General features: G+C 40.9%; 1 protein-coding gene across 2 annotated transcripts in view; it reads right to left on the reverse strand.

Annotated features, from left to right (window-relative positions):
- The window catches only part of trit1 (tRNA isopentenyltransferase 1), a 36,791-nt gene that overhangs the window by 12,447 nt on the left and 731 nt on the right, over positions 1-23,613 (reverse strand). For both annotated transcript variants that reach the window (XM_044336387.1, XM_044336388.1), the window contains exons 2-6: positions 7,464-7,604; positions 4,833-4,931; positions 4,247-4,401; positions 2,186-2,328; positions 1,955-2,069 (exon numbers count right to left, since the gene is read on the reverse strand). In XM_044336387.1, the coding sequence (XP_044192322.1) occupies positions 1,955-2,069; positions 2,186-2,328; positions 4,247-4,401; positions 4,833-4,931; positions 7,464-7,604 (653 nt within the window). The remainder of the gene's footprint in view (positions 1-1,954; positions 2,070-2,185; positions 2,329-4,246; positions 4,402-4,832; positions 4,932-7,463; positions 7,605-23,613) is intronic.

The following is a 23,613-nucleotide window of genomic DNA, read 5'->3' on the forward strand; positions in this document are numbered from 1 at the left end:
TCCTGCCCAAGAAAATGCTTGTTGTTAAAGTTAAAATAAAATAAAGCTTTGCTGAATCAATTGGTGTGTGCTTCTAAGTGGAAATGTCAATCATGACATTTTCCATCTCGACTGCGAGAGGTAATTCAAGGACAATCGCAGAGATCCTTTAACCTACAAATTCTCCTCTGCGCTGCACACAAAGTGCTTGAACATTACAGCACGGGAAAGTAAATACAATTTGAATCGAGGGAAATAATGACAAATGTTACAGTGGAACACATGTGACTCCCATATCATTATCAGTATATGTAACACATGTATTTTATCCTGCCAGTCTATCCATAACCACAAACTCATATATAATGTTTGAAGGTCAATATTGTTGTGTAGCATTTGGTAAGTTGAGAAGTAAGGGTGTGGCTTACAAGACAACAGCGATCATGTTCCTTCTTAACAACAAAATCTATAACTGTGTGACCGGAGAAGTTCGACCAAACGTGTGGAGTTAATGTGGATTTTAATAACTGAGCAAAATGAATCCAAACTGTCATTTGTGACAAATCACAGCCCACACCAAAATGAGGCAGAAGGTGTCTTTACCCTATCATTGACAAGATTTCTGCTCATTTTGGCATTCACACTAGGAAGAGTATTTTAGTTTTGGCAGAAGTACGATGAAGAATTGTACTTAAGCACCATCCCTTTCTAAAAACCAGTTTCAATAGTCTCACTCTTAAAATCTTTGAAATTCCAGACACGGCAGATTCAGAGGATCACATGAAAGTATCAGAGAAAAGGGCCACGATAATCAGCAGAGGAGGGTTTTGATGGATTTTAAAGCACATTGAGAAATGGACAAAATGGTCATGCCTCTGGATCGTAGTAACCCAGAAACACCAACGCACAAAACCACTCATAGACAATGAAACAATGGATCCGTACCACTAAAGGAGGGATGAAGGTCCAGTTAAGTACTGGTCATATGATAGCTATTAAGGGAATGTCGGGGATAAGTTCGCATTTGTGTGAAAAATCATATTAAAACAGACACCATACTAAGTAATTTGCTCTAGGACCACCAGGATATCCATTCAATGTGGCATAAAATTCTGCAGCACTGAGTAAAAAGCACCAATTACTGCAATCCCTTGATAGTGCTTATGTCATATGGAGAGGGCTTATCTCTGCATTTATTAATAATCTAGAGACATCTTAAAGAAATATCAGTCTCATCTGAAGTGAACTAGCAACAGTGTGGGCTGTTTCTAAATTGGTCTTGCAGGCCTTTGGGAAACGACCGTGTACAGAGTGACCTGTCAGACTGGGAAGAGGAAATAAATAACTGGATAGCTGCTTGGCCGAGTTTACCCGACTCCTGTCACCCTGGTTACGAGAAAGAGAGGCGTTAACTGTGGACCCAGACTGAATGTCTGGATCATTAATTTAGCTAGGAGGATGAGAATGGGATCTTGAACTTGTTGCACGGACACTGAACCCTCAGACCACCTCGTAACGCTCCACAGTAACGACTACAGGGACAAAGGAAACAGTCCTCATGAGTATAAAATACATCAAAATATACTCAAAATCTGTATTCAATGAGGTGAATTTTGATTGGCTTTGCAGTGAAAAAGGGGAAAAAATAATTGCTTGAGACAGAAGCTACATGTAGCATTCCAGTATTTCTTGGCTTAATGAGGGGAGGATAATACAACATCCCCCCCCATGAGAGTTAACAAATGATCCTATTAATGTAATCCTACCATCATAGAGCATTTTATCTGACATGACTGGCAATCAAGGTTGTAAAATCTTGCAAGAAAACAAAAGATTTTTTAAGATTTTTAAAGATAAAATCTGAAACAATGACAACACTTGGCAGCACTACAACAATATGAATTCAGGATGAACGTCAGGTTACTGAGTGTATGCATTCAGGGGTTTGAACCTTTTCTCCTGCTCACGTCTTTACCTGCCATCCTGGACTTTCTGCTGATTGAAGCGGACATGGAAATCTCTGAGCTCCTCTATCAGTCCAGCAGACAACATCTCATCAACACGAGCATCCAGCCGCTTGTCCAGGACAGCTATAACAAGTGCAACAGCGAAATAAGACCTAAATTGTTATTTCACGCCAGTTCTGTTGTTTTAACAAATAGCAATTTAGAGTAAAATGGAAATCTATACGATTCTCCTTCCTTACCGTCCACATCAGTGTGCAGCCAGAGGATGCAGGGGTCTGGGTACCTCAGCGGCCCCCCGAGCTTAGTGCTTCCCTCCAGCTCTCTCTGCTCCTCCAGCCAGCGACTGTGGGGGACGCCCGTCTCCTCGTGGATTTGCAGGCTCCTGTAGAGGACAATTGCACAAGCAGAGATGTTGTGGTTAAATAAAACTCTGGTGTACAACCAACCAACCAAACAAATGATTTTCTACAGTATGCTATAGATTTATATCCCAGTCCCTCAATGTAAGGCCTCAATAGGTAAAATGAGATCAGATTCATTAAACATCCACTAAATCCAATGTAAATAAAAACCCTCAACGCTCCTCTGTGCTACAAACTGAAAGTCTAGTTTGAGAGCAATCTGAATGTTATGGAACAAGATGATTACCACACCCGCAACAACAAATCCCAACAGTTAAAAAACAACCATGAACAACACAAGATACAAAGTGAAACAGCTTGAAATCAACAATTTTCTCACCAGGACACAGTCTGAATTCAGCCTGAGCTAAACAAACTCTCGAGAGGTCGAGATTCAAATCCAAAACCCGACTCTTTAGCCGTGCCTGACTGCACTCTGAGGTTATGAAGAAAAGATGATTCCTGTCGTCTCCTGTCATCTAGAAGAGCAGGGTAACCTAACCTGCTCACACAAAAGACTAGAGTGCGCTGACTGCTACTCATCAAGTCGCGTGTGTGTGTGTGTGTGTGTGTGTGTGTGTGTGTGTGTGTGTGCACGCGTATGTGTGTAAACAGACACTCATCCCGTCAGCGTGGGTTGGGTGGAGGCTGTGACTGTCAGACAAAGCATTAGCCCTTCAAGACCTCAAACAAAACAAGAGAAAACTCAAAAATGTTATAATAATATTAATGAGCACAAAGAAAAAAAATTCTGTATAGGCTCTACTTTTTCTCACAGCCGATGTAAAAAATATATATGGTGTAATCTCAACTCATATTTTTTTCATTTTTTTCATTATTTTCAATTTGTTTCACCTGTCATGTTATTCTCTGGGTCATGTGATTGCCTCTCATTGGCTGTTGCTACCATATATGTGAGGTCACACTCATATTGTCTGTTTTAAAGCCCTGATGAAGACCTACAGTGGTTGAAACATGTTTTTTTCATGATTTAGCTGCTACAATAAAGGATTTTTAATACTTCCTTCCTCTCTGTTGCATATTCTTAGATTCGGAGTGCCTGGATTGTCTCCTTGTTTGAAGCACCCCATTTTTCCCTGTTTTCCGAACGCACCCGTCACATTTTTTGATCTACGTTTGATTCTATAGAGCAACCAGTCATTTCTTTTCTGAGCACAGAGAAACTTTCCCCCTTCAGCAGATGAATGTGAAAACAGCCTTTAAGTGTCAAACTTTGCACATACGTCATCTGATACAGTGAAGCTCCAACATCCAACTGAAGTAACAAGAAGAAAAACACATTTTTGACTGGAGGGGGACTTTAAGTAGAAGTGCTAGCATAAAATATTACCAGTAGCAGTATTACACTATTACAAGTACAATGTTTTAAGTTACCTAAATAACAGAGAATCATGTTTCTAATGAAATGTAAAACAGACAAATGAAAGAAATTGTAGCTGTTTTTGTTTTTGAACACATACTCCAAGTGAGTAGAGAGCAGTGAGATTGCTGATAAGATACATTTCAAAATTCAGTTGCATCACACACGAGTATGATGCCAGTTGGCTAGCTTAGCTGCTAAACACCTTGACTGTTTCATGCCAATTAGGTGACACAATGTATTGCTACACATTTCAAAAAAATCAAAGCTGCTTTTGTTACTAAGTGTTTCTTTTGCTATTAGCTCCAACTAACTAGCAAAAGCAACATATTAGCTACACAAAGCACAGTTGACTGTTAGCGTAGCCACATGATTGTGAAATTTTGATTGGTAATTTAGCTTTGATGGATAAAGACAACAATGTCAAACTGTGAATTCATCTCGAAATACACAAAAAGCTGACAAAATGAGATATCTAATTAAACAAGCACTAATAAAGACATTACTAGCCATATCACCTGGCAATCTTGCGTTTGTCATTGGGGTGCAACATGGCAGCCATTTTTGGGTCCACCTCCATCAGGCGTTTATGTAACTCAGCCCCTCCAAGTTTCTCCAGTTCCAGCTTTCTGTTCTGAGCCGCATCTCCTCCGTCCCCCGACTCATTGTTCTCCTGTTGTGAGACATTTCATTTAAAGTTTTAGAGTTGAGAAAATTCTGCCTTCAAATACTCATTGTAAAGCTCCTACCTCCAAAAGCTTAAGATATTATTACATACTGTTACAACAGTGCTTTGGGACAGAAATATAAGAAGAAACAAAATCAGAAAATGCACCTCAGGCATTTTAGTGTTTCCACGGAATTAAAACGCAGCATGAAGATACAGCCCTCAGAAGTCACATCTTGGCAAATGATAAAATGAAAAAAAGTCCCATTTTTTAACACTACAATAATCCTAAGCACTGAAAGCAGTAAACAGCGTGGCCTTAAGTGGTGCTTATTTAGTGGTAAGTAGTGCATGAGTGAAGTAAACAGACGATGTGTTAAGAGAGGCACATAGGTCAAAGGGAGGTTGTGTTTGAGTTGTGCTGTTCTTGTACTTACCGCTGTATCAACCAGAACTCTCCACAGCAGGGACTCAATATAATAGTTTGTTCCTCCAACAATGATTGGCAGTTTGTTTCTGCTGTGCATGTCATCTATGTCGGTGTTTGTTAAGGAAAAGAAACAGATCTGTGCACAGGGTTTTTTACAGCTTTTACACAAATGCGCTACAATTAAAATGATTATGAAATCACCTTTGGGCTCAATAAACGGCATTCAAAGTTTAATGGAATAAAAACAACTCTGGTTTGTGTTCAATCTGCTATCTGTCACTGCATCCCTTTTACTTTATGCCTCTTTAATTTCAGAGTCTTTCTATCTCAGAGAAAGAGTTAAAATAAAAACTAAAATTCATTTCAACAGACAAATAGAAAAGGACACTTCTGCAAGCATTACTACCTGATTTTAAAATAAATACAGCTTTGAATCAGCAGTTTCCACCTCAATAGAAGTACGTTTTTTTCTAAATATCTACCTTGAAAAATACATTTAAAAAAAAAGGCTAAAAATCAACTAACATCTAGTGACAGAAGTGCTGCAAACAGCGAACAAGGGTCAAAACAGGCAAAGTCAATGCAGGAAATTGGCAATATTTCAGCATGCTGGGACTGTGATTACATGCCTCAACACAGTTTGTAGCCCATGAAACTAAAAGCCTCAACAGAATACTTAATAAACAAGAACAACAATACCACTTAAGGTAAATATTAGACTGTCACTTTATAAAGAGGAGGTATTAAGCTCAGTATTGACTCTCCATGGTTTACTTTTTCTTGTCAGCATTTACAGTAACCGAGTGCTGTGTGGCTGATAGGATGATACACTCCTACTGTGGACATTTAATAGAACTGTGTGTATAAGGTCAAATACTCAACCTTGAGGTCTCAGTGCGCTTCAGATGAAGTGCTTGTCGGATCGTGTAACAGTGTCTGAACCCCTCCCTCCCACACGTTTCTCACGCTGGTATTACGGGTGTTTGGTCAGACAATTTTTGCAACCTCACTGCAATTATCCAGGTGTGAAGAAGTGAGAAACTAGGCAGAGTTTAAACTTCTCTCTCAAACTCGCTTTTTTCCCCTCATTTGTCACACAACATCAGCCAACCAACTATTTGCGCAACTCATTGTTTCTCACTGTCTCTATGACAGAAGGCTTTTCATCTCACCTTCAAAGCCAAAAAAAGCAATTCCTGCTTCCCAAATGTGAAGATGTACTGCTTCTCTTTGACTTCTATCACAGTAAATTTCATCACTTAAGATTCTGGACTGTTGTTTGGACGAACAAGCAATCTGAATATGTCAACTTAAGCATTTTCTAACATTTTACAGACCAAATAATTCATTGATTCATTATTAATTAATAGCTGCAGTCACAGAGTCAATACTGGCATTTTATTTCAAACACAATATCAATATTGAAATTTTTCTTTTTTTTTTTTTTGAAGAGCAGTCAAACCTTACTGGTCACACAGACCGCGCTTGCGTGCCACACCTTATTTCCTCTCCCTCTCTTTTTTCTGTCGCATCTTCTCTCATCTTGCACCTTTCCCTTCCCTCCTCCTCCTCCCTCCCTCAACTCGCCCACCTTCTCTACACAGGGATAATTTAATAACCACTCAAACAAGATAAAGGCCTATCAGCCGTCGTCAGTCACCTCCTCTCTCTCTCTCTCTCTCTCTCTCTCACACACACACACACACACGCACAAATCAGTGAGGGCTGCATCGCCGTGTTTGCTGAGGAAAGGAGATGGGAAAGAGTGAGAATGATCGCTGACAAGCAGCAAGAAAAAAAAAAAATCAAGGGAGAGAAAACAGAAAGACGGCTGGAAAACAAAGCAATAAAAGGGGAGGGGTTTAGACGGAGGGAGTTTATGTGAATGGCATATTGAGTGAAGGATTGATAGCTGATGATGCGTCATTAGGTCCCCCGCCTGCGTCTTTGAACTTCTCAAGCATGTCAGCCTTCTCCAACTAACACACACACACACATACACACACCCTCCTCTTTCCCCTCCGTTGTCTCTCCTTCCTACGTTACAGTTTCAAATCTTCCACACTGCTTCTATCCCTTCTAATCTGTATTCATCTCTTTTCCACTTTTCCCTCTTCCCACCAGCAGGCTCGAGCTGCACTGAGCCTATTCTTGGAGCTACCGCATCCCCTCGCCGCACTGGTGAGAGAGTGTGTGTGTGTGAGAGAAGAGTGTGTGTGTGTGTGTGTCTTCCTGATCTATTAATACCGTCTCTAGTTATTGCCTCCTCTCTCCACATCTGTGTGATGGCCGGTGTCTGCGAGAGGGTGTGACTGCCTAGAGTGTGTGTGTGTGACACAGGCTCCACTATAAATACCATCCAGTGATCTCTCTCTCTCCTCTCATTTTCAGTGCAACATCTGCAGTGAAAGACACATTGACAAAAGGAGGACATAACAGATTGTCTTCTACACACACACACACACACACACACCCCCTCAGACCAATTAGTAAAAGTCAAATCGACTGAATTCTTTCCCTGTAGTTACCACTTAATAATCAAGGCGGGAGATGTGACAGAGGTGATGGCAACGTGTGGAGGGAGGTGTTACAGAAAACATTGTTCCTTCTGCTTCCGCGCGTTTCCAGGAAAGGATATTAGAGCCAGGGCTTTGTTCCTGAAGTCCACCACCGTGTAGCTGCTTACCAACGGGTCCACGAAGCTGATCATGTGATGTCTGCACTGGGCGCACTCCTCAGCTGTCACCTTATTAGTTATGATGTCTAGACCCTGGTACACCTGAGGGGCACACAATGGAACCAGTCAACACAGAGCAAAAAGGGAAATTATCACATCAAGGGAGCGAAAACAATCATAAGAAATAAATGCTTTACAGGAAGGTACCTTACAATCATAGTAGATGTTCATTGTTACGGCAATTACCTCAAAGTCTACAATTATGCGCTCTAACAATGGGAGTTCAATCAAAGTTCTTTGTCCTAGAAAGCCTAAAACCCTGGGCAACACTGAAAAAAAACCACCTTTAATAAAACAAATATGGCAGGAGATTGGAATCTATGCTAGTGGTGAGGTTGAGGAGGAAGCAGTGAGGGGTGCTGCCCGGTGTCCACGTGAAAATTACTCTACAAATAATACACAACTCCTCTGTCCATTTTACATCACCCAGCGAGGGGGCTCCTTCTCGGAATGTGACAGCTGGGTGTAATAGTCCGTCATGATTTTCATTCTCACACACGTACGTACACATGCAGAGAGTCAGCAGGGGAGTGTTGCCAAGAGATGTCTCCAGATGCAGAACACTTCTAAAGCAGGGCTTCTCTTTCTAGAGGCCTTTAAAACGCCTAATCTTGCTTTGTCCATGTTTCTTTCAAGGTTTACAAATCCTTCCTGATCAAAAGTTTAGTTCTGTTACAGTAGTGGAGTTAAGTGAGGATTGACACATTTACATTTTGAAAGATTAGAGTTTTGTCTGTAAACTTGTCTCTACAGTAATACAGTAGATGAAGGAAAAAGGATTCTTCTCTGGGAGGATACACCATGACAACGAACTTGAGAAAAATGAAACCTTTAAGAGAACAGCAAGAACTGTTTCAAAGGGCACATCTGTTCTGCTTATAACGTTTGTTTCTATTGTAGTATCGGTCTATCATTATGTCAGTTATGTTGGTAGTGTGTAGTCATAGCACTGCGCAGCTTGGTGGAACGGTGTGGCGGTATGGCACACCACTGAGATGTGTTTACATCCCTATGAACTGACTGGCTCAACATGTGAAGTGACTGAAAAGAAAGATGACTCGCTACGTTCAGCTTTCAGTACATTTGTAGCTCCTGCATAATGTAGGAGTCACTGTGGTTTGAACTTTTGTTACTCTCCTCGTCTTTGCTGAGTCGTTGGAGCTGCAATGTAGTCATGCTTGCAGAGTTAATAATCTACTGTTAAAGACATCCATTGGCAAACCACTGGAGGGTTTTGCAGCTGATAGAGGTTATCGCCTAACTGGTTCACACCTTGTTCAAGAAAAACTGGTCAAGATCTACATTAAGATGTGACATTTTAAATGTTTCAAGGGATGAAAAAAGACAGTGAATTGGTTGAAGGTGACGGGCGCTCATTGTTGAAATCTGGGAGATTCTAAAACTTTGAACTTGTGGTCAAGGTAAGTAATGACTTTCCCTATACCATTCCTGTTGGATTGTATATGTCGTGTTTAAACCTGGGGGAACAACAGTGCCATGTTGCCCTAACCAGTCAAGGATCGCTGGTCAAAAGGTTAAAGAGAGGTTCACAAATGTGGAATTGGTGCATTTACTGTACTACAACATAACAAAAGCAAGAGGTAATACATGGCAATGTCAGTCCACCTATGGGCTCAAACCACTGTGGTATGTATTGTACATGGTACAGCATGAATTCTAGGCCATGCCAATACAATACATTTTGGCAGCAAAGAAACAGAAATTAAACTTTGATCTAAACTTTGTGTCATTTATTTTGTTTACGACACAGATAATCAGGATTCAGGTGGCAAAATATTAGTATCGCCCCTCGTTTTTCATGTAATACACCTCTATGACCTTGTCTTCTGTACAGCATCTGTGTGTAGTCTGCCATCAACCATTCAAAGCATGTGTGTCACTAAGAAAGTGAATCAGCGTGGAGTTGCCAGGAAAACTTTATGAAACCTTTTTGCGTTGAGAACTTCCAAAACACTTTGACCAGTAGGCTGAAACTTCTGGTTGGGTTAAGCCTTGTTTTGGGTAAAAAAAAACAGCTTGGTGAAGCACTCTATTGTTCAATAATTCAGCAGGAAAATATAGCCTATAATCATGAGAAGCCAGCCAGGTATTGAGACTGACGCTCAAGTATTATTTTTACAGCTTGAAAGAATGGATGAATGAAGTCACTCTTGACTTTACTTGTGAGCTGATTTTTCCCCTCAGTGAAAATGATGATGGCATCTTACTGACTAGAACCTTTGTGAGGCATGGATAGTTGGGACAATGGTGGAGGAGGAAAGATGGGGGTGGAAAGGGTCAAAAACATTTTAAATGTAAATGACAGTGGTTTGAACTGTCACGTGAGTAGTCACATGTTGGAGCTGTTACCTGAGGCCATATGTGAATGGTTGTTAAACATCATCCTCTCATCCTTTCCCAGGAGATTTAACAATCATTCACACTTGGACTCAGCTGACTCCAACGACTCTACAACAGCTAGGAACGCTAACAAACCAAACGGTATCAACGACCTTGATAACGACCCAATGGAGGTTAAATACCTGGGACTCCCCACCAGTCAGTCAGAACTAAAGCCCCTCGGATGAGAGATGAAACGTCTAAAAATAGCTACAACCGAGTCCAGTTGCCCTTAATTCAACCCTTCTTGGATTGATCATATCCTTGGTGGCAGTGCGTGTGTGGGTTGCGTGTACTTCACCAAATGTTCTTCAGCATGGTGGCAAGGCAAAATTGGGGAGCAGGGCAGGGCAGAACAACCCAACCTGATAAATTATTCACAGCTTCTCTGCACGACACCAGTGTCAGCCAAGCAAGGGCTGGACGGACGGATGGGTGAATGAAGGAGATGGAGAGCAAATGAACAAGTAAGAAGATTTTTTAAGGGATTTTTTAGAAAGATCAAGATAGTTGGAGAGGAGAAGAGAGAGAAAAGATGAACAGACATAAGAGGAGACAGAAGAGCGCTGTGTACTTGTTACAGAGAACAGGATGCTCCTGACAAATTTGCACACATTATCCAGCACCACCCCTCCTTTGGCTTCACTGCTCTCTATCTTTCCTTTTGACACACACACACACACACACACACACACACACAGATTGCACAGAGAGAAGACAGGATGATAGGTAGCCGAAGGATGGCGAAATGATGGTGAGAGAAAGACAGAGACAGATAGAGATGCTCAGAGCGATAAGTTGGCATTTATTTGTGTGTGTGTGTGTGTGTGGGTGTGTGCGTATGAGAGCGAGCAACACAATTAAGTGAGTGAGGGTCATGTGTCTCTCATTTTGAGCAACACTCCTTCCAGATTAACACAAAGGCTCTCTTTAAAACACAAACAAACACTATTTAAAAGTAGACAAAACAATCTCACCCCAAGGTCCATTCAGTAGCTGTTCTGGAGCTCTCGATTGCATCACACTATCTTTTTTTCAGCAGATGGAGTTTGTCACTCAAATTGAACATTTTCCAAGCACTTTAAAAGACTTCAAAGTAAGATTTCATGAACAACTGGGCATATTTCTGTCACTAGACACCAAAAGCTACTCTGTTATCCTTAATTTAGCATTTTTTATTGTCTCTCCACCTTTATTCTCAACTTTACCTACTCTCCTTTCTTTCATTCCAACAGCAGTGAAGTTTCCCTTCTTCCATCTGTCCTCTTGCTCAAAATCCCTCTCACTTTGTCCATCTTTCCTGCCACTGAGACAACACAGTGACTTGTTATGCAACCACTCCTGAATGTACACTCATGTTCTCGTGTGAGAGTATTGAGAAACAGATTGCGATGTGTGTGTAATATTTTCCCACTGTGTGGAAGTCAGTACTGGATGCTATCAGGGTTTAGTGTAACATTAGTAGCTATCTTGCTTTTTTTTAATGAATTTGGCAAATTTATGCTTCAGCAACTCTAGCTAACGTTACATTTGGCAAACACATTGGTTAATCCTCATCCTAAAAGCTTTTTTTAAATAACTAACATAACAAGTGAAAACATACTGTTTGAAAATACAAAGTTAGATAATCAGCCAAACAGGCAACAAGACTGAAATAACAGTATTAAAATTGTCCTTATCATACTAGGAGTAAATAGGTCTACAAATTCTAATTCTAATAAAAAGTCTGTTTTGTTATTTCCATGTTTTCTACATGGATCATCAACTGGTTAGGATGTTGACTTTTTGGGACATGTCAAGTCTTTTAGCACAGTGTATGTATGCAGACATACTTAAGACCCCTTTTACAGGGTTCTTATTTTAAAGAGTCAGCTGGAAACATTAAAAAGTTATCCAAAGATGGTGTTTTCAACGAACTACTGAAGATAAGAGCTCAATTTGCTGCCTAGCAACACCCTATAGCCACTAGTTGTCATTTCAGCAAAATCTGTGGTTTTCGGCTAGAAATGAGAAGCCCAATTTTGTGTGCCTCTGTCTGAAATCAAGGAGCCATTGTTTCAACAAGACTAGGTCAAAACAGAGTATATGGCTGGACTGTGTATGGTGAGTGTGTGAAATTGTGGCCAATGTGTTACAGGGATAGTCAGTGGTAGTGTCTATAATGTGAATTCCTGGATATTAAATGTTCCTCTGCAGTGTTCTGTTTGTGGTCCCAGTAATATTTGCTGGTAAAATGTACTGAAGCAGCATTTAACATCGGAGCTGAGAGTGTCAGAGCTCGGAGCAGGAAACACAGTCACTCTGTGGCGTGCTGCTGGCCTCCGTTTCTATCATCTTGCGCCGATTCATTTTGAAAGAGCAACAGCCAATGGGGAAACCCCAAAACTCGGCTGGCCGACCAATGGTGACACTTCATCACTCCCTCAGTTAGCCACTCATGCATGGACGACTGCGGTTAAAGTGTTGATCCGTGGCCGGTCCGCCCAAAAATTAGTAAGCATTACGAGTGATAAATATGTCGATGTTATTCTACATTTCATTATGTTGCATATGAGAACAGAAAGCGTATCAACAGTAATTAACAGAGGTGGGGCTTAGCAAAAAATCTATTTTTTGTACTTCACAGTTAATGGCAAAATAACAGTTTATGTGAGATTTCTTTTTTTTAAATGTATTTATGTCCAATCAGATCATGTTAGCCAGAAGCAGATGATACAGTTATTTTTTTTCAGCTTCAGTTTAAGAAGCATTTTGTGGTGCAAGGCGTGCCCACATCCTCTTGAATACATCCTGATTTGGTTATCAAGCATCTCTTAGTAAGTGTTATATTTCAGACTGTTTTTACCTAACTGACTGTGTTTACCCCACATATATGCATTGGGTAATCAATGCATTTATGCAGGTTATAGATCATATCCTTGGTGGCAGTGCGTGTGTGGGTTGCGTGTACTTCACCAAATGTTTTTCAGCATGGTGGCAAGCCAAAATTGGGGAGCAGGGCAGGGCAGAACAACCAACCTGATAAATTATTCACAGCTTCTCTGCACGACACCACTGTCAGCCAAGCAAGGGAGGGGAGGATGTATGAAGGAGATGGAGAGCAAAGGGAAAAAGTATGAAGGTTTGAAGGGATTTCTTTTTTACAAAGAACAAGATAGTTGGAGAGGAGAAGAAAGAAAAGATGAACAGACATAAGAGGAGACAGAAGAGCGCTGTGTACTTGTTACAGAGAACAGGATGCTCCCGACAAATTTGCACACATTATCCACCACCACCTTTCATTTAGCTTCACTGCTCTCTATCTTTCCTTTTGACACACACACACACACACATACAGATTGTACAGAGAGAAGACAGGATGATAGGTAGCAGAAGGATGGCGAAATGATGGTGAGAGAAAGACAGAGACAGATAGAGATGCTCAGAGCAATAAGTTGGCATTTGTGTGTGTGTGTGTGTGTGTGTGTGTGTGTGTGTGGGTGTGTGCGTATCAGAGCGACTGACACAATTAAGTGAGTGAGGGTCATGTGTCTCTCATTTTAAGCCACACTCCCCCCAGATGAACACAAAGGCTTACTTTAAACACACACAAACACTATTTAAAGTGTGACTTCACCCTTAGGTCTGAGCCTAACTCCACCCACTGCATAATTTTGAAAATTGCTAAAGAAGTAGGCAAGAGGCTGAGAGGGAAGGGGGGCGTGAATGTGTGAGGGAGGAGGGCAGGAGTTGCTCAGTGATATCCCCTGACCAGAGAAAAATGATAATAATAATAATAATTATAATGAGAGGAAGGCAAACAGTGCAGTGACATTTAAACATCATTTTTAAATAAACCTGTCTGTGTTTAACTTGGTTTATTTTCACATGAAGACAGTTTTAGCTTCAGCAGCTAACAGCAGCTAACAGCAGCACTGATGTGCTGGAGGAAATCTCTCCGTCTGTGACCGTCGGCGGGAGGAAGAGCTGCTGGCAGCCATAAAAACAACAGAAATCCTCTTCGCATTTTGTCCTGTAGCTCTTTAACTCTCCGGCTGTCTGTTCCTGCAGTTATCAGCTGGTAAAATCTTGTTTTAAAATGCTAAATCGCGGTTTAACCGGAGCTCCAGTGTTACTGAACCTGTCCAAGATTTTACCAGTTGATAACCGCAGGAAAAGACAGCTGGACAGTTAAAGAGCTAAAGGACGAAACGCGAAGATTTAGATTTCTGTTGTTTTTGTGGCTGCCAGCAGCGTTTCTTCCCGCAGACAGTCACAGACGGAGAGATTTATCCCAGCAGGTCAGTTCTGCTGTTAGCTGCTGTTAGCTCCTGATGCTAAAACTGTCTCAATTAGCATATATTTGAGAATGAGCGCGGGTGGTTTCACAGACTCACACTCAAGGGTGAGGTCTGGGGGAGGCAGGTGTTAACATTCTACCATTTATATAAATCTCATGACGTAGAGAAATCTCAAACGGTCGACTCTACTCGACTCTGGAGTTTATTCACTCCAACAGTTCGTAGCGAAGTTTCCCGCTCTTCAATCTGTTCTCCGACTCATGATCCCTCTCATTTTGTCTATCTTACCTGCCAATGAGACAACACAGCAACTTGTTATACAACCACGCCTGAATGTACACTCGTGCTCTCGTGTCAGAGTGTCGAAAAACAGATTGTAATAATTTAAGTTTTGCCTTAATGAGGACAAGGAGACCCGAGAGTAAAAGCAGGCAAGACGAAGACCGGAGTGTAAATCAGAAAAATGAAAAGAGCCACTTGAGTGGAAAATATGAAGAAAAGATGCTTTGAGGGAGAACTGCAAATGAGAGAGAAAATGAGAAAGAAATTAAGATTTTCAGGTAATGATGGTTATATTTCTCGCCATCTGAAGACCAAACAAGATAATGTACACAGCAGTTTTCGATTAATTTAGAGTGTATACATGAAGATGCCAGAATGCACCAAATTTCTAGGAGGTGGAAATATATTTTACAGTGACCTGCAGGGATATTAAAAAGTTAATCAGTGTGTGATAATCAGTGTTATCTTTTCCACAAATGTTTCCATCACTCTGTTTTATGTAATTTCTTTAAAAAAAAACTGCTTAAGGAAGCATAACGAGTGTTTTTTGGGAAGTAATGGAGAGAATATTGTAAAGTTTCATCACACTCAGCTTTTCTAATTCCAAACCTCATAATTCATGCTGATATACTTCAATGGAAACTCAGCCAATGTGGGTTCAGCTGCCTACTCCTCCCTGTCTCGCTTTTAAATGGATGTGAATGGATGTGACCGTGCGGCTTGTGTGCCAGGAAGAGAGGAATGTGTGTGTGTGTGTGTGTGTGTGTGTGTATGTGTGTGCGTGACAATGAGCTCAGTGTTTGAGTTCTGCAGAGCCTGCAGCCAGCCTGCCTGGCCAACCTTACGCCCTGCACGAGACAGCTGTTCCTCTGCCACATAAATAAGGGGGGAGCATGGCAAAAAGACAGAGGGTGAGAGACAGAGAGGGGTGAGGAAAAAAAGAGAGAGAGACAGCAAGGACAAACACTCATTGAGAAATAAAACAAGATTCAGAGAAAGCCAAAAGAGGATGAAAGAAAATAAAGCAGACCTTTCAGAGTAGTGCCGTACCAATGTAATGGTTTACCAGTTTTTAGACCATGCCGTTCTTTTAATGCAATAAGCAAATGATGCGTAAAGATTCTGTCGATATGCCATTTCCTGCATGTGCTTCACAATAAGTGCATTTGTTGTAGACCTTTACTGGGAAACCAGACGTTTTGCTAATGACATTTGGAGTTAGCTAACATAGATTTACTCTATGGAGTTTTGAGGTCGTTTTGAAACACTGCATGGACAACATACGTTTTATTACATAATTAATAGTGACTGAGAACAACTCAGAGCACGAGGACTGACATTACATCTTATTAACAACAAGCATCAACTGGAGTTTAAAAAGATTATGGAAGAGCTACATTGTTTAGCAGGCTGGTTTTGCTTCATGAGGAAAAAGACAGAGGCAGGTAGGGATGAAATGCTTTGGTGAAGAGATGCAGAAGCATGTAATCACTTTCTGTGAAGCACTTTCCACCTGCTGTGTGGATTCAAGGAGGGCAGCAGTGCAGCACTGACTCTAATCACCCCAGAGTACGAAATATAGGACTCTAGGAGCTTTGTGACACAGTGACTCCTAACGGGGCTAGTTAGTAAACTACTATAGCTGGAGAACTAACTGCTAACAAGCTAGCCAGATGGGACATGCTAGCGCTAGTCAGTCACAATAAGTCCCCAAGTTTCTTTCTATTTTCTCTGTACTGTGCCGTTTACTCCCCCCCGGCTCTTTGTTCTCAGGGTTGTGGATAATTTCATTCAATAAAAATTTTTATTGTCCACTTGCACAATGCAGTGTGACGTATAACATTATCTGTTTTATGAACTACACGTCTGTTTACTTCAGGTCTACCTGCTGTCAACTCTACAGTGACGTTGCCTTCGCCTCCACCTCACAGTTACTTCACTTTTCACAGTTAATTTTGTACATATTGTTAATAATATTTATCGTTCGTTTTTGTATATAGTGTTTTTACCATTTTTGATCATTTTCGTAATCACCTCAGGGTCTTTAAAAAGTGTGGTTAGCCAGTCAGCTAGCCTAAAAGGAAGAAAAGCAGCGTGAAGTTTATGAGGAGGGCAGTCAGCTCTACAGAGTTTTGCTCAGACCCTCTTTGCTCTTCATCGGCTAAGTTCTGCTCCGTGAGCTTTCATTCCTTTCCAGCTGATGCTGAGCTAAGGGCAAAGTAGGAAGTTAACATTCGAAGGGAGAGGTTCACCGACACCAATCAGTCCAGGGTGCGTAGCAGGCATTCTCTAACGGAAAACCTGATCAAAACTCTGAGCGGATATTGTCATCTTAGATCATCATCTTCAGTCACTTTCAGTTTGGCAGGTCTTCCAAGCACCGAGTGTAAAAAATAGCCATAGCGACCTAACGTTAAAGCTGTCAAAATCAGTGATGGTGCTACACTGAGTGACTGTACGGTCGGGGTGAAGGTAATGTTACTGCAGCAGGTTGACTGGAAACAGACGTGCAATTTGTAAAACGGATATAGCCTATGTCACACTACATTGTGGAAAATGGAAGAGGGGAAAAAAATCTCTCCAAGTTTGCTAATCCACTCACTCTCAGGTTAGCAAGCTCTTTAGCTCACTCGCTAACGAGACAATACGTTCACACAGTTTATTTAAAAGATGTATTTGTACTATTGACTCCTGTCTCATAATTGTCTGCAAACTATCCTCGTTTGTGGAGTAGTTAATACTCTGTTCCCTCCTTGTACAGGTTTACTTTACCTCTGTGAACAAATGCAGTAATTGTGCAGATACCATTGGAGTGAGATGATTTTGTCTTGAAACTTTGTCATTTTAAATATTGGTGTGACCAGGTATTACGGCAAATTGTGTCTGTCATGAGGTTGATGCAGAGTAGCATCGAATTTTATAAACGTTAGGCTATAATTAAAATTTGCACAAACCATAAGATGTAGGCGTATTCTTAGGAAAAGATATGTGGTTAGAGCCTCACGCCCTCTTACCCATGAACTAAAGATTGTAATCAGTTCTGCAAAGGGAAGTTTACTGGTATCAGATTGGTACATGCTATCGACTGATACCCCGAGTTTGGGAATCAGAGTCAGTACTGGGTAGAAGACGTAGGAATGGTGCATCTCTACCATTCTTAAATAATAAATGACTGCATTTGTAATTCACTTTTTCTCCAAAAGCCTAGCTACAATTTTCATGTCACTGGTAGTTTGAGTGAGCAATGAGTCCATGATGATTTAAATTACATTTCATTGGCTTTTTCTCTCGGAAGCCAAAAAGAGGAAAACCGAGGAAAAATACTTGTCCTTGACATGTTTTGCATGGAAATTGCTCCATTTAGAGAAAAAAAAAATTACTGCCATAAAATGCCAAAATAATATTGAAAGCTTTAATTAAAAACAACAGCAAAGTCATTTGTAATAAGTCAACCCTGGTCCAGATGACATTTGAGGCAGACAGTACAAATTGTCCTTATTGTGACCTCTCAACATGGCCTTACACATTCAACAGCCAAACTGTAAGAGGGCTCTATATTTTCATCTTTCTCTCTGAATCCTTTCCTCCGTTACAGCAGAATACCTACAGTATCTGCCCATTTTCTTTTTTTACCCCTTCTATCCTCCCCCCTCAAGGCGCCATCCTTCAACAGTGTATCCTTCCATCTTCCTCTCCTCTCTCTCTGTGGGGAATGGCCCAGTAATGCCAGACTAATAAATCATTCATGGCGTTGTTCCCCCACCTCCTCTTCCTCCTCCTCCTCCTTCTCCTCTCCCATCCTGCCATCCTCCTCTCCCTCGTTGCTTTACTATAGCGGTGACCACACCACCGCACCCGCAGATTGAAATTTTCACACACATACACAAGCACACAACAAAAATAAGAGTTAATCAGCTCTTGTTTTTTTGGCTCGCTCCTACACAGGCTTAGATAACTTAAAAAAGATGCATCATAAATCGGATGTGGGAAGCAGCATCGCCTGAGTTACAATATAAACAGATACGTCAAAGCCCAGACAGGTCATAGCCACACCAGACTGACAGAGAGACAGTGGGAGGGGGAGAGAGAGAGAGAGGGAGAGAGAGAAACAGAGGGAAAGAGAGACAGTGGGAGGGGGAGAGAGAGAGACAGAGGGAGGTAGAGAGACAAGGAGGAGGAATGAGCATGAGCAAATTAGAGGGATATATAACACATAGCTGCACAGTGTGAGTGTAGGATGTGTTTAATACGTAGATAAGCAGTTGGTGTATGTGTGTAACAACCTCTGGCCAATAACAAGCATAACTTTTGAAAGAATAAGCGATTCGCCCTCACAATCACACATTCCAAATTTACGACTTCAAAAGCATATCAGCCTTTCCACCATTCAACTTTTATGAGACTATAACAGCCAAGATGACGCCTGACAGCTTTCCTGCTGTTTAGGTCCATTTCTCACATTCAACAGAAAATGAGTAAGCCTGACAAATTGTCCTCCTTTGTCGTAATTTTCACCTCTCACGTTGTCTTTGAGAGAATACGGCAGCGCTTCCTTTCAAACACGCATAAAGCAAAGGGTCAGCGGCCACCGATACTTCCAATAGTCCCACAGGCTCGCACACAAACTAAAGTAATGGTGCATGCTTGTGCATGACCTGTTAAATTGCCCCCTAAGACCACTAGAGGCCCTTCACTATGATACCCCCACAGTCCCGCCCACACACAAACCCAGACACGCCCCCTTTTTTTAACATCGTGTGGTGAAACAATTTATTTTGTGGTAACAATGTGTTTTAGTTAACGCGTTTAACAGGTGATTCGGAGTGTGCGTGATTAATCTGCCCGTGCACAAAAAAGCATGACAATAGGCATGAAATGTGAACCAACTTTTTTCTTTTTTTTTTCTTAGAGAGCGTGTTAAATAATTTAAATCTAAAGCTGCAAAAATTAGTCGATCAACAGAAAATTAATTGCCAATTATTTTGATATTTTTTAAGCACAAATGCCAAAACGTAGCTAGTGTCAGCTTCTCAACAATCCCCATTTGAATGATTATTGTGTCTGACGGCCAGCTTTTCACCACACCATCGAATGTGGCTGTTTAAAAGATCCTGGTCAGAAGACACATCATATGAACCAGCTCATTTCAAGCAAACTGACACCTTGAGTGAACTGTCTTTTTTTTTGTCAAAGTTCAGTAAAAGTTAGGAAGTGATGCAGCTCTTTTTGCTCTGTGATGATGCATTCAGATGCACCTCGGAAACGCAAACATCTGAAACTTAAGAGTTGCTTGCCTCTCTTTTTAAAATCATCTTATGTAATTTGCAGCAGTGAAGTATTGAAAACAGAAATTCTAAAAAAAAAAAGAAGACTGAATCACAATATTACAGAAATACAATACAAACTGAATCATCACTGTAAGAAATGATACAGATTGTAGCAGGCACTCCCTGCTGTTTAACATCCATAATTAAAGCATGTTAAACCACCAGTATGGTCGAAAGTAGAAAATACAGACAGTCTGCACATTGACAGTGGCGTAGCCCAGCAGCTGCCAATATTCTTAAAATGAAGAGTAAGACAAGGAACTCAATAGAACATTTCACTGTGCAGCAGAACACAAACAAGGCAGTGTATGAAGGATGATCACAGCTCTGAGTACGCTGCTCTGATGTTTCCGTCTGAGCGCTCCACACATTAATCACTTCTCAAGTGCTCTCACTCTATCCCTTTACTGCCACTATCCATGTCAACTGTTTCTTATTACCAATAATTTATATAAAAAAAAAGTGCTGTCAGTAAGCAATGCCTTGATAAATCCTCCTCTCCCCTGAGGTGAAACCTGATTAACAAGTGTCTCTCCATTACAGCTCATCAAAAGCCTGATTCACCCAATTGATCCTACACCTTGTGCATTTCAAATAATCAGTGCAACAGTAACGACCTTGATTTAATGTCTTTGTACAAACATATACAGACTCTAGATTTCTCAAGTTGTCCACCTCAACTGTAAAAGTTTCATCTGATCTTACTTTAAAACGCCCTGAAAACTATTTTTCCCTCAATCAGTCTGTCCATTTTCTGCCATATTTGAACTGTTTTGGTTATTTAAAGAGAGATTTCCTGTATTTCTTTTTTTTTGTTTTGCATGTTCACTTCTCGCTTAAGTTTGCTTTGCAAATGTTTTATGAGGAAGGAAGTGCATTTAACAGGTTAGTTAGGCCTCAAGCATACTCAAAATGCATTTTGATCAGTAACGCTGAATATAAACATAACTTTTGTTTGTTTGTTTGCAAGCAATCCCCACAGGAAACCTTTAAGATTTGAGACCACCAAAGCAAAGCCTTAATAACACACCACCCGTACATCCCTGTAGGGCATGGATGCAGGGTTGTCACCACTAAAGTGTGACTTTAAACAGCCAAATTGAAGCCTCTCAATGCCTCTTTAATGCTACCTGTATATTAACTCAAGACTAATTTACTGTACCCAGCTAAATAAACAGAGAAAATGGCAAAATCCAATCTATTTTAAAAACTAAAAACTGGAAGTGCACAGTACAAGAAAAGAAAATTCAATGTAAAAGAGCAGTGAGTCCAGTTAAATTTAGTAAAGCATTTAATACACTGTACTACTAACCCACTTCCATCTAATTGTGAATATGGTGCCTGTGATTCTCTGTGTGAAATAATAAGAAATATTTTAAGTGGCTAATTTAAGACTTTTCAGACCTACAAATACCCAGCAAGACTATTCTGCTATATATGGGCGAGGTGACAGGTACAGTGAGGGACTGTGAAACCTAAAATTAAAGTCATGCGCTCACACATTTTCCCATACTGCTAATTTGAAGGGAATAAAATGATACTGACATTTTTTCTGGAAGCCTCTGAAGGACCCCCCGCTGGTCCCTGGACCCCTCTTTGGGAACCACTGGTTTAGACTATTTGGCAGTGGCTCATTCACTAACAGTACAGCCAAGCACTTGTGTGTATGTGTGTGTGTGCCATAGATAGCATGTTCATTTAATGAGTGAATAATATCCCCCTGCATGTCCAATGAACTGTGGGTTAGGGGTATGGGCCAGGGGCAGGAGGGGGTGATGATAACACAATAGGAGTGTTAGGGAGTGTGGGAACCAATTCTCCCCGGGACAATAGACACTTCCCAGTGGCCACAGCGTGCCCATTCACTATCAGCTGCTGGGCCGGCGTAGCACGGCGCTGAATATGCACCAGCTCAGCACAATGCTGCTTTCTCCCAAACAAGACCAGACTGTTTCCTATCCCAAAGACAACACAGCCCAGCTCTAGCCTATACACAGCCTCATTCTCACATAAGCAGTCTCTTTCTCACTCACTCCATGTCTGCACGTCTTTTTCGCTTTCTCTCGCTGTCACACGCACCAACAGGAGGGTAGCAACAAGGCCAGGGATTGTAGAGATAGGCTGGGTCTGCTGTGCTGTAACTAGGCCACTGTTCCTCTCCACCAGAGCTGCTGGTCGTTGAGATATTCTGGGCTGAAATGTTATTAGCGTAACCCAGTTTACCCAGTACCAGGTGACTGCTGGAAGAGTCGCTCCCCGCAGGGACATACACTCTTAAGGACAATGCACACCAAAAGGCAGGAAGGAGAGGGAGGAAAGGTGGTGCTGAAGCAAAGGAAAGGTGACGAAAGAGACTCGGTGAACACGACGTGATTAGGTATTGAATTCAGCTGTCAGAGGAAACGCTGCCGGACACTGCCACAGTTTGTGTGTGTGTGTGTGTGTGTGTGTGTGTGTGTCCACGCTGTGCTCTGATGTGACCCAGACTCAAACCAGTACCCAACCTTTTCTTTTGTGTGCGCGCCCTCTGGTTGCTGCGGCAACGGAGCCTGAGAACCAAAAGGGAGGGCGGGGCTGAGAGAGAGCAGAGCGAAGTGACACCAGCATGAGAGTTTTTAAATGTCGCTGCGTTGACACACACATAAACAGACCAACGGAAGTATTCATCTGTCATTTGAACATATGATCATCATTATACAACACTAAGATCTTATCTTTTATCATATAAACCTTTCACTATTTACTGTTGAATACCATTTTACATAAAAAAATACTCCCAGCTTTACTGTAACCGGATTAATAATAAAATAAATATATTATTATAAATATAACATTTCAGTGTTTCTGTGCACATGGCCCATCTGCATTCAGGACCATGCTGCTGTACTACAGCATGTATGCAAATGACATTTCAACTTCACCGAAAAAAAAAAAAGGAAAAAGATATCTTGGCTCTAATTGACATATTTCATAATCACTGTCACATTTATCCTCCAGGCAAAATGCTATTTAAATCAAAGTGTCCAGAAGTGCCCAGTATACTGAGTTAATTAATATGGAGTTATGTTATGGGAGTTAGGCCAATATTCCCTCTTAAATATCTCTGTAATCTCTTTATTTCATGCTGTTAACGCAGCTGACTGCTGATACAAAACACAACTGATGTCGTTCCTCTAATTGCAAGTTTTGTGTTTATTTATTTACTGCAACTTCCTGATCTTCTCATTTTGTGATCATTTGTGTCTTAATACACACTGTAATTACTACTCATGTATTATGTGCAGTATATAGTACTTTTTATTTTCCATGCTTCATATTGTATGTATAGTAGATGATCATAATATATATAGTTTTCTAGTTTTTACTTCATTTTGCTGCTCTGATACTTTTCAACACTCTCTTTGCTTATCTTCAACTTCAGGATTTGTTTTTTCGATACCATATCAATATCTACATCATAAAGAGGTTCCCATAAGAGAAGTGCCACGTTAATGGTTAAATAATGAAATTTAAGTTCACTGCACTAATAAAACATGCATATCAATCATTTTGATACCTTACTGAATATAAAAAATACTGAATAATGAGCTCTACCTGTTGTTTTCTTTCTTCATCATGACCAAGAGATGGGAGTAACACTCTCTCTCTGTGTGTGTGTGTGTGTGTGTGTGTGTGTGTGTGTGTGTGTGTGTTCAGAAATACTTTGAAGACGACTCTCTTTCCTTTAAATGACTTCACTGTACTTAAACTGACTTGTAAGGA

This window comes from Thunnus albacares, chromosome 19 (genome assembly GCF_914725855.1).
Source record: "Thunnus albacares chromosome 19, fThuAlb1.1, whole genome shotgun sequence".
Classification (NCBI taxonomy): domain Eukaryota; kingdom Metazoa; phylum Chordata; class Actinopteri; order Scombriformes; family Scombridae; genus Thunnus; species Thunnus albacares.